The 12,216-nt window shown below is 36.9% G+C and overlaps 2 protein-coding genes across 2 annotated transcripts in view; one reads left to right on the plus strand and one right to left on the minus strand.

Moving 5' to 3' along the window:
- The window catches only part of LOC133090055 (seminal plasma acrosin inhibitor A1-like), a 142,741-nt gene that overhangs the window by 24,143 nt on the left and 106,382 nt on the right, over positions 1–12,216 (minus strand). The gene's annotated exons all lie outside the window — the stretch shown is intronic.
- On the plus strand, positions 3,572–11,658 carry LOC133090052 (serine protease inhibitor Kazal-type 13-like). Its single transcript, XM_061188309.1, has 4 exons — positions 3,572–3,641; positions 5,737–5,774; positions 6,427–6,554; positions 11,610–11,658. Exons 1-4 carry the CDS (start codon positions 3,572–3,574, stop codon positions 11,656–11,658), a joined length of 285 nt encoding a protein of 94 aa, XP_061044292.1.

Genomic DNA, 12,216 nt, shown 5'->3' on the forward strand with positions numbered 1-12,216 from the left:
GAACGTGGTATGTTCTATGAAAAAACTGACCCAATTTAAACAAGTCAAGGACACAGAGAAAGAAAAGGAAGACAAGTAGGCTGCTCCAAATTAAGAGTTAAGAGACATAACCACCAATGTCAAGAGTGGACCTTCTTTGGATTCTTACTCAAACTCTAAAAAAACAGCATGTTTGAGACAATAGGGCAATTTGATTATAAACATTTATCATTTTAGATGATACAAAAGAATTATTGTTAACCTTAAGTGTGTGAATCTCAGTAAGATTATTGAAGAAAATGTTCCTGTGTATAAGAGATGCTGGCTGAAGTTGTAGGAATGAAATGATTATGCCTGAAACACTTTATAATGCTTGAGGATTTTTCTAAAAAATTGAATAGGTAAAGCAAATGTGCCAATCTTGATAATTACTGAATCTATATGATAGGTATATATGAGTTCATTATGTTATTTTCTATATTTTTGTGTATGTTTGAACCTTTTGTAATAAAAGTACTAATGTAAAATGAGACTATATTATAAAGATGTTACTTTTACCAAATTTATGTGACTCCAATAAAAATTCCAGTAGAATTATGTCTTAGTGGACTAGACACAGTGTGTCTAAAATATATCCATGATGACACACTCTCAAGAATATCCAAGAACACAGTTTAAAAAAATGGATGGATTTCTTTGTTCCTTCCTTCTGTACATATTACTGAATACTAATCCAGTGATTTAAGAAAAACAAAAACAAAACCCTGCAATGCACTGCAGTTACAAGGTCAAAACTGGGTAAAGATAGGGTCTTCTCCTTCATAGAGCATGCAATCTAATTATCTAGGGGGTAGTATTGTGGAGAGATTAGAAGTACTGACTGTGGAGAGAAGGAGATAGAGGGCAAAATCAGAAACGCTGCCAAGAAAGGCATAGGGTATCACACAAGACTGGTCTAAGAAGACCATGGATAGTAAATTAAAGGGAACATTCATTCTCTAAGATGAAAGAAAACTTAGAGAAAGTAATGGAACGTGGGCTTTGGAGTTAAAGGTACCTGTGTTTGAATCCCATCTCTGTCCATTCGTAGCTTTGTTAGTAGCTAGTTAGCTTCAGCAAATGACTTTACTCCCCTCAGCCTCATTTTCTTTTTCCCTTACACAAGTTTCAGAGTGATATAAACCTCATGGGATTATTGTGAGGAATAAATATGATGAGAAATGTAAACCACATAGCCAGGTACTGGCAAAAAGAAAGGAATGGATGAATGTGTAAATCCCTAGGTAAGTTGATATGGAGAGAAGGATAAAAGTAGAAAGATAGATGATAAAATTTCCAGAATTACAAGGCAAAGGGGAAAAAAGTGGAGCTAGTTCATCCTGAGGTTTCCCTACGCAGTAAAGAAGAGGTGAAGTTTACTACTCAAAGTAATGTAGCAGAGGTGTGGTCAGACAGTTGAAAAAATTGGATTAAAAAAGGAAATTATATGGAGATGGGTGGCATAGGTAGCAACCTGACATTAAATAATAAGAGACCTCCTTAGGAGTCTAGAGGGCCTAGGTCAGTAGTGATGATAGGATTGTAGACTCCATTGTATGGAAGTTGTTCCATCCTTGCTCCACAGCCAAGGTCTGGAGCAGGAAAACAGCATGCTGAATTTATCCCGGCTTGGAAGAAAGAGGGAAGAATCAAGAACTGGATGTCAAGAGAGTATGGTCATGTCAAGGGGCTAAATATAAATGTCAGTCTATGGGACTCAGACTGAGAAGGGAAGACAAGCAGCAAAAGGAGTACTAACTACTCTAGGAGAGTTTAAAGTGTGTGAGACAGAAATTTTCCAGATTATGGCAAAATTTCAGGCTTGCCTACGTTAAGGTGGAGTGGAGGGAAACACATGAAGACTTCAGAAGACTTAGGTATTGCAAAGATTATTAGTCGTGGTGCTGGAGTTTCCCTGGCTGATGTCAGAAATCATGTCCTACAAAGATCAAACAGACAACCCTTCTGAGAAGCAGGATGGGCTAAATGACCTCTGGAGGCAGAGACCAGGAAAATCAATCAGCCTTGAATTTGGTGAATGTATACCAGATTACCTGGAATGAGGTAGGTAATTAACCTGCTTTGCAAATGTCATCTTGTTCTCATGATCCACAATCAGAAACCACAAGTACAGAACCTCCAGGTCTGTCCCTGCCTGCTGGAGCATGAAACATCAGAGGAGGTGGTTTAAGAGAGGGGTCAAACTAGGAAACAGCCATTAGCGCAATATCTTGCCAATCAACTAGCCACTCAACTGAGCAAGGAGCCTGCCTCCTCTGCTCAACATGCCCCTGGGCCACAGACTCATGGAACAGCAACTTTGCTCAAGGCTAGCTGTGATCTCAGGGTGACTACAGTGGGCTCACATTTTGCAGCAAGCTCATTCAGGTAAACATCTCTTCACCTCCTTATTTTAAGTCAGTGATGGTATCTCTTTGGCTTTCTTCTCTGTCACTAGGTTTCCCAGTATGTTTGTTTTCCTCCAGCACCCTCCTTTTGTTTCCTCTGCACAGCTAATATGGTTCTCCCTCATTTCTCTACGTGCCCACCAGCTGCAATTTGGAGAAGAGACAGAATGAGTAGAGTAGGGCATGGGAAGTTGAGTAAATGACTTGGGAAGTTGAGTAAATGACTTGGAAAGTATCTTCTCTCTGGGCCAAATATTTCCATTCTTACAAAAGAAGAGTTTGGCTAAAGAAATTGGTAATTTAATATAGTTAAACTCTACTTATATTAATATCAGTTGATATTCCCAGTATCCTGTGACGTTCATGCTTTTTCTGAGGCTCATACTTCTAAGAAATGTTGAAGCTAGAATTTGAACTTACCAGTGTCATCAAAATCATGTGTACCTATATATGAATCATAAAAATGATAAAAATCAATTATCCTGATTTGTGTATCAGGAAAGGTATACATAATTTTTATGACCTCAGACCAACAATTCCATTTTCGATCTATTCTTTGTATTTGAGTACATGTAACTGGCCTGGAAGAAGAAACTTACTTAGGAAATGGAGGACTTCCATGTGGGAGAAACTGGTCTATCCCAGGAAATCAAACAATGTGTATTATAAAGTGACACATCCCTGATTGTGCAGCATAGTCCTCAGTTCACACGTGTATTCTCAGAATTCTTATGAATTCTTAAAGTGTCCATATTCACTAACATGAGTGTCTCAGTTTAGATGATATATTGTAGGGTGAACCTATTTATACGTAACATGCCTGGGGTCAGCCCTGGTGAGAGCCCTGAGGCTAATTCCTCTTCCAAGCCGAAACAGTGACTGTACAATGGCTGCTGGCAGAGGGAAAAAAAAAAAGTTATTTTAATGGTTTTCTTTCCCTCTTTAGAGCAGAAGAGCCTTCTTAGGTCTGAATCCCTAGAGACCAGGCCAGTTTGGAACCACCATGGCCAAGTTCATGGGAATGGCACCAATTCAGAGTAGTGGGTTCTCTCACGTTTGGAAAGCCAGTTGTGCAAGAGATTACGAATAAACTATCTTGAGCATTTTCACAGGCCTCACCAAAGCAGGACGTTAGATGAGATCAAATGGCTGCCTTTCCCTGCATGACCATATTTTTCCTGGTATCCTCCACTTTGGCACAGATTGTTTTTTCAGGTAAGCATATGTCTTGGGAGAGAAACATCTGTTTTTCTTTTACTTGCAGGAGAGAGAAAGAGTCATTTGTGACTGGATGGGTAAAGTTTTGCTGAAACATAGGCCTTTGGGCTTGATAATGCAAATTGGGTATCAATTGGGTATCACTATTGGAAAGGGATTGCTATTGGATAGCAATTTAAAATTATTTTGAACATGACAAATGAAACAAAATAAACCAAAATGAACAAAAGTTTAGGTTCAAAGATGTGTCACTGCCTTCATACCCTTTTCCTTCCACTGCCGTCCCACCCTCATCTTTTATGTAACCAATCTTATTTTAGGTACCTATTTGCATCCTGCTTTTCCCAATTTAAGAATGTCCTGAAAATCAGTACATATCAGTTCACAGGGATTTCCTCATTCTTTTATATGACAGCATAAGACTTTTTTGGATGGATGTACCAAAGTTTATTCAACCAGTCTTAGGTGTACGGGCATTAGTTTGTGTCCAATATTTTGCAATTAAAAACAATGCTGCAAAAAATAATCTTATGCATATGTATTTTTCTATTGTTGGAAGTTTATCTTCAGGGTAGATTCCTTGAATTGTGATTGAATGTGAATGCAAAGTAGTTTTGTTCAACGTTGCCAAATTTCACTTCATAAAAGTTGTGCCAACTTGCATTCCCACCAGTAATAGATGGTATTTCAATATAGTTTTCATTAGCATTTTTCTTATCATACTGCATTTGAATATCCTTCACAAATTCAAGGGTCATTTCCATATCTTTGGGGTTTTGTGTGTGTGTATGAATTGTAGGTCCATGTATATAACTCATTCAGCAATTGGGATTTTTTTCCCCTCAATTTTAAAGTATTCTTTATATATCAGGTATATTAGCCCTTTACCTATGATATGTGTTGCAAATATTTTTTCCAGTTTTTCAGGTATCTTTTTTAGTTTATGTTTATATTTTGTCATGAAAAAGTTATTTTTATTTGGATATAATAAGATGTATCAGTCCTTTCTGTTACTGCACAGAGATTAACGAGTCATTATCAGAAAGTCTTTCGTGTATTAAGATTAAAGAGCAACTCGGTTGTGTTATATTTTGATCTTTGTATGGTTTTGTTTTTTATGTTCAGATCCAGATCCATTTGAAGTTTGTTCTTATATATGGTATGCAGTATATATGTATTACTTTACTTTTACTAGATGAAGGCTTTTATTTTTCTTTTCTCATAACTATATCCAGCTGCTTTTGTTATTAAAATATTCTGGCTTTTTAGAATGAGAGAGGAGCATTCCATCTTTTTTATTCTCTGAAAGAGTGCATATGTAAACAGCATAGTCTATTCCATAGTTGCGAGGCTTGTTGTTTCCTTTATGTGAAGATTTTAAAATCATATAACTTTTCTAACTTTGTAAATTCTAACTTTTGGAAAGCTAGAATTTTCTTGGATATTTTAAATATCACCTAACAGTGAGAGATAGGGCAAAACTTCAATAGGTCTTTTCTTATTTTATTCTCCCATAGCCAGCTGGTCATCCTCTATCCCTAAGCAACACCAGCACCCCTCGCACAAATCAGTTCACCACATCCCTCAGTCTCTCCAGAGCCAAGGAACTCCTAAGTTTTCTCGTCATCATTCTTAGTATCCTCTTTAGTTCAGCATCTTGGTAGGAATTGGCCTAATCCTTTATTTACTATATTACTTTTAATTTTTACAACAATCTTTAAAATGCATATACTTATCCTAATTGTCGTGACGAGGAAACTAAAGCCAACAAAAGTCAAGTAACTTAATGAAAATAACACGGTTTGCAAGTTAAGCATACGACCCCAAATGGTTTTTACTCTTTCCTCAATGACACAGCAAATTTATAAATGAAGTCAGGACTGTGAAAAGAAGGAGAGAATAAATAAATGGATGAAGTAGTTAACAAAGGAATACCACCCACAAATTTTGTTGTCACAGATTATTTTGTATACTTTGTGCAAATGAGTAATTGCATTACATTTCTTTGTTCAGTCAGTAACTTCAGTGAGTGAAATCAAACTCCATGGAGAACTGTTTCTTTTAACCTATTGTGTCTGTACTTTATCTGCAGAAATCTTCAAACCACATGACTATTCTAAATGGCCTATGGTAAATTTAAATTTCTAAGTTCTGAATTCTGATTTTAATCTGATCACTCTCTTGACATGAGAGACCTAAAACTTCATAGTGGTTAAGTAGAATGGAAGTTTTCTATGTGACTTTGGGCGTGTATCTTAACCTCTTCAGGCTTAGATTTACTCCCATGTAGCACAAGCATTATAATAGTAAGATGCATCTCTGAACATTAAATGAATTAATACCTGTCAACTGTCCAAGGCCACAGAGTTTAACAATGGTACATACAGAATTTAATCCCAGTCTCAATAGAGAACCCTCACTCTTAAAAACTACATTTAAGCCCTTATCTTCTAGGAGTTCAGAGACATAACTATCTCTACTCACAAACTTCTTATAATGAGTTACTGGCATTGGGACTCCAAGTTTAAGTGAAAACTTTGCATCTGGGATTTAAGCTGAGTTATTATACTGCTTATGACTAGCAAATGATGAATGAGTGAGGATATTGTAGTCAGAAAAAAACTTGCCTGACCAAAGCCCAGAGGAGAGGAAATCTTGCAAAAAGATCAATTGACTAGTAACATTTGATATTATTTCTATGTGGGGCAGAAGTGACAGGCCAGGAATAGATGAGGGAAAATCTATCAGTTGTTATTCATATGATATTTTATGATGTTTGCAGCCCCCATGTAAAATGTACTACCCACTGGATCCTCTTTATGACGCAAACTGTCCTGAGGTGACAGCATATGTTTGTGCTACAAATGGCCGCACTTACAAGAATGAGTGTTTCCTTTGTGTTGATCAGTGGTAAGTTCAAAATAAAATACCATTATTTTTTCTCTATATTTCTTCACAGAAATTTCCAATAATTTTAGCAAGGAACTGGATTTGCTGATGCATGGGATTTTTTTTTTTTTTTTATAGCCTCTATTGTTCACAAAAGACTGGGGACAGACTACATACATAGTAAAGAGAAAAGTCTTTTTAAAAAAGTTAACATTCAAAGTTGACTCATTTAAAAAAAAGAAAGAAAAGCTTACATGATATTTTGGCATAACTGTACAGAGATCATATTAGTAGATAGTCTATAGATTATATTCAAGCAATAAATAGAAATCCATTTTTTAAAAAATTAAATTTTCTTTAACAAGTCACAGTGACATCCCTATGAGTAGCACCCATATTGCTGCCTGGAAGAAGTAAATATAGATACTGATACAGACATACAGACACAGACATAAATACAGGTGTAGATATACACATAAGTAACAAAGTGATTATGTGGTCTTACATGGAAAAAAACTGTCAACTTTTAATATTTTTTTGCCTTTCAAATAAATTCAATGGGAAATTTAGATTAAAAAATTAATAATATTCCTTGTGATATATTTTAGCTCTATTTGAAATTGTTTTTACAAATCAGCCTTGTCGTGTCTTGTCAGTAACTCTTCCATGACCTATGTGAGATCCTCTCTGTTGGGAGTCTCCAGGAGTACCCTCAGGTTTGATGATTCCCTAGTAGGACTGATAGAACTCAGAAAAGCTGTTATATGCATGCTAACAGTTTATTACAATGAAAGGATACAGAATAAAATCAGCAAAGGCAGAAAACTTATAGGGTGGAGTCTAGGAGATCAGGCACGAGCTTCCAGTTGTCCTCTCCCAGGGGAGTCACACAGGCAGTGCTTAAATTCTCCCAGCTATGATGTGTCATAACTTATATAAAGTATTGAAAACCTGGGAAGCCCACCAAAGCTTTGGTGTCCAGGGTTTTTACTGGGGACATGCAGCACCTACATGATTGACAACTACTTAGTCTCCAGCCCCCTCCCCCTAGGAGTTAAACTGATACAGAGTGGCTCAGCACCACAGGTGAACAGAAACAGGCATTCACCTCAGGGTAAATTATCTGGCATGACCTATGGCCCTAGGTTACAAAGTTACTCTTATCAGCCAGAATATCCCAAGGGTGTAGAGATTACTTCCTATGAGTTGATTTGAGCATCTCAAGTCTGCTGAGCTAACTCTTTAATGCATATCTTCCTTTGAGAAGAATCTTCATGGACTTCTGGCATCACATTAGCATGCCACCACAATTATTTCTGAGCACTGAAGGAAACGAGGTGTAGAAACTAGTCCAATAAAGGTAATACTTGCTCATCTTCAGAGCAAGTACTAGACTCAGAGGATGACTTTAAAGGAAAAGGAGGGGAACTGAAAAATGTGAATTAACCAAGTATCTCCCACTGACTTCAAAGAAAGATGAATGAGAATTCATGAATATTAGCAGACTACGTAGAATGATTAAATTACATAATCATTCCTTCCAAATGTGGTTGTTGTCACTTTCTCAGGCAGGGCTAATTAGGCAAAAGACATTGGGAAGTGTCTTCTTAGCTCTTCCACATAAGCCTTCTTCACACTGTCTGGTATTTGGACGCACACCATTAAAATAAGCAGCCTAAGAAGGACCCACCCACAATGGCCTGGGCTTCTGAAAATCAGCATAGGTTGACGCAGAATTACATTGGGGACTTGATTTTCCACTATGCTACAACCAAATGGCTTCTCAAAGATGGTTCTGAGATTTTTTTTCAGCCTCATCTAGGAGACTTGAGAAAGTCTCAAAAACTCTATGAGCATGACTCTGATCTGTTCTGGCACTCTCTCACCCTCTCACTCTCATTCTCTCTCCTTCTCTCCTTTCTTTCTTTCTTCCTTTCCTTTTCTATCCTGTAAGTCTGCCAGATATACTATGAACACTAGCTGTTTTTTCTCAATCAAAGTATAAATAAGGAGCCTCTGCTGATTAAAAAAGAAAAAAATGGTTCTCTCATTGGAGCCATTATGAACGTAGTTCTTATCAAACATATCTATTTCTGGAACACAGAGAACACTGATGCCAATGGCAGGGATGGTACAGTTGCCTGTATATTTGTTTTAATTCTCACTGTGACTTGTATGTATAAACGTGGCCTTCATGCCATTTCTGGATCTCGGGGCAACAAGAATAGTCATTATGCTCTTTTGAGTAATGGAGGCATAAGAGTAATTCTTCTGTCTCTGCTCTTAGCTAGTGTTTTGAAGAAAAATCCTGAGAAACTGGACTCAAAATCCTGAGAGACATCCGCCATTTATGAACAATGTAAATCCCTTGAAAAACAGAAAACTCAAGGGTGTGTCTTGCCCAGAATTGAAAAAAAATCAGTCATTATCCTTAAAGGAATCCCCCAAGCCTACTCAGTGTAGGGCCCTCATAATAACTACCAAGAAAATAGAGTTGTATGAAACAGATCCCAGACTCTTCATAAGTTTGTGGTCTTATGTGGCAAAAAGAATATATTACATAAGAAAATTCATGATAATAGAAAACAGTATTGGTTCTGTTTAACCAGAATAGTATTTGAGTAAGTTTTTATGGTTGACAGTATTTCAAAAATCAGATTTTACCTAAAAATATAGATTTCCAATTTATTTTTAAAAAATCAAACATTATATTAATAGTAAGCTAGGATTTCACATTCAAGAAATAAGCAACAGTTATCTAGTAGCAGTTCCCCATCCAAATGGAGTGCAGGCAATATATATATTCTTTTCCAGATTCTTTTCTATTATAGGTCATTACAAGATACTGAGTATAGTTCCCTGTGCTATACAGTAGGTCCTTGTTGTTTATCTATTTTATATACAGTAGTATGTATATGTTAATCCCAAATTCCTAATTTATCCCCCCAACCTGCTATCGCCTTTGATAACCCTATGTTTATTTTCTATGTCTATGAGTCTATTTCTGTTTTGTAAATAAGTTCATTTGTATCCTTTTTTAAGGTTCCACATATACATGATATCATATGACATTTGTCTTTTTCTTTTTCTGACTTACCTCACTTAATATGATAATCTCTAGGTCCATCCATATTGCTGCAAATGGCATTATTTCATTCTTTTTTATGGCTGAGTAATATTCCATTACACACACACACACACACACACACACACACACACACACACACACACCATATCTTCTTTATCCATTCATCTGTTGATGGACATTTAGGTTGCTTCCATGTCTTGGCTAATACTGCTATTAACATTGGGGTGCATGTATCTTTTCAAATTAGAGTTTTATCCAGATATATGCCCAGGAGTGGGATTGTAGGATCACATGGTAACTCTGTTTTTAGTTTTTTAAGGAACCTCCATACTGTTCTCCATTGTGGCTGCACCAATTTACATTCCCACCAATGGTGTAGAAGGGTTCCCTTTTCTCCACACTCTCTCCAGCATTTATTATTTATAGAGTTTTTAATGATGGCCATTCTGACTGGTGTGAGGTGATACCTCATTGTATAACCTCATTGTAGTTCTGATTTACATTTCTCTAATAATTAGTGATGTGGAACATCTTTTCATGTGCCTGTTGGCCATCTGTATGTCTTCTTTGGAGAAATGTCTATTTAGGTCTTCTGCCCATTTCCTGATTGGGTTGTTAGTCTTTTTTTTGATACTAAGCTGATGAGCTGTTTGCATATTCTGGAAATTAATCCTTGTTGGCCTCATCATTTGCAAATATTTTCTCCCAGTCCTTAGGTTGTCTTTTCGTTTTGTTTATGGTTTCCTTTGTTGTGCAGAAGCTTTTAAGTTCAATTTGTTTATTTTGGTTTATATTTTCATTACTCTAGGAGGTGGATCAAAAAAGATATTGGTGCCATTTATGTCAAAGAGTGTTCTGCCTATGTTTTCCTCTAAGAGTTTTATAGTGTCTGGCCTTATAATTAGGTCTTTGGTACATTTTGAGTTTATTTTTATATATGGTGTTAGAGAATGTTCTAATTTCATTCCTTTACATGTAGCTGTCCAGTTTTCCCAGCACCACTTATTGAAGAGAATGTCTTTTCGCTGTTGTATATTCTTGCCTCCTTTGTCATGAGGCAGTTAAAGTATTCTTAAAGAAAAAGTGCAGGGACTGGTGGCGCAGTGGATAAGAATCTGTGCTCCCAATGCACGGGGCGCAGGTTAGATCCCTGGTCAAGGAACTAGATCCTACATGCATGTTGCAACTAATAAGAGTTCGCATGCCACAACTAAGGAGCCCGTGTGCCACAACTAAGGAGCCCACAAGCCGCAACTAGGGAGACGGTGAGCTACAATTAAGGAGCCTGCCTGCTGCAATGAAGACCCGGAGCAACCAGATAAATAAATAAATAACATTAAAAAAAAAAAAAGCTAATACGATGTTGAGAGGTTTAAAAAAAGAAAAAGTGCAAAAGAAAATAGAATGGGCAATTTACACAGGGCTCACCGCTTGGGAAAACACATGGAACTGAGAAACTGCAATGTCTTTAGGGAAATAAGGAAGATAAAAATTGTGTTGAAAGGAATGTCAGGTATTTAAAGGACAGTAATAAATAAGGGTGGAAAGTTACGCAGAGGCTAGTCTTCTGGGAAACATAAATCCTAAAGTAAGGGGAATAGGCTGTAGTCTATGGGCAGTGTAAACCTAGTGAAAATTTGAGTAAAGAGTGTGAATTATGTGAATTATTATGCATAGCATTATTGCTATGGTTATCTTTTACTTCTTGGTAGAAAAATTTGACATTGCTACACTGAATGGAAAGGTATTAAAATGGGAATGGGTTGGGGAATGAAAGACTCTCTACTGAAAAACTTCACAGAGCAATTTTTGAATAATCAAGACATGGGGGGGAATGTGCCAACTGTGGTGGCCATGAAAAGAGATGGAGGTAAAGGGAATTGTAGAAGCAGCTCCCTTTCTCAGGACTTCATTTGGAAGAGAAAGGATGTGAAGCAAGGCCCCCTTTCCTTATGATACTAATCTCTTTTTTCTTCTCTTTTCTTTAGGGAATTCGGTCCTCATATTAAATTTGATAAATACGGAAAATGTGATTAATGGGTAACAGAGTACTATATACTTGCTTATTCTTTTCACTACTTAATTCTGAAAATCATTTCTTTTGGAATTTGAGGGTGTACAATAAATAAATAACACAACTCCATGCTGCACCCAAATTTGGAACAAAATTGGAAACAAAAGAAGACTAATGGAGAACTGAGTATCACATTTATTAGAAATAAACACCATACTTAAAAAGGTGGTAGATATTCATCTCTGGGTACTGATTGTTTCAAGTCAGCTTTCAGTTTGCTTGGGGCTGAGGTCTGTTATCAAACGTGCTTATGAACACTCCCCTGAATTCAGTTTATCCCAAATTGCAGGCTTATCTGCAAGGTCAGACCCTGCCCCACTAATCTCACTTAAAGACATGAACAAAAGAGAAAATATCCCCTCCACACATGCACACAGTTGTTTGAGAATTTCTACCTCATATTCATAAATGAAGCCCACCTTCAGTAGAAGAGAAAAAGGTCCACATGCTAACAGAAGGAGAGAAGAAGAGCCAAGAGCTTTGGGGAACAAGCATGTTTGTGAGAGAGTGCTCATCGTCTG

The sequence above is a fragment of the Eubalaena glacialis genome, chromosome 4 (genome assembly GCF_028564815.1).
Source record: "Eubalaena glacialis isolate mEubGla1 chromosome 4, mEubGla1.1.hap2.+ XY, whole genome shotgun sequence".
Lineage (NCBI taxonomy): Eukaryota > Metazoa > Chordata > Mammalia > Artiodactyla > Balaenidae > Eubalaena > Eubalaena glacialis.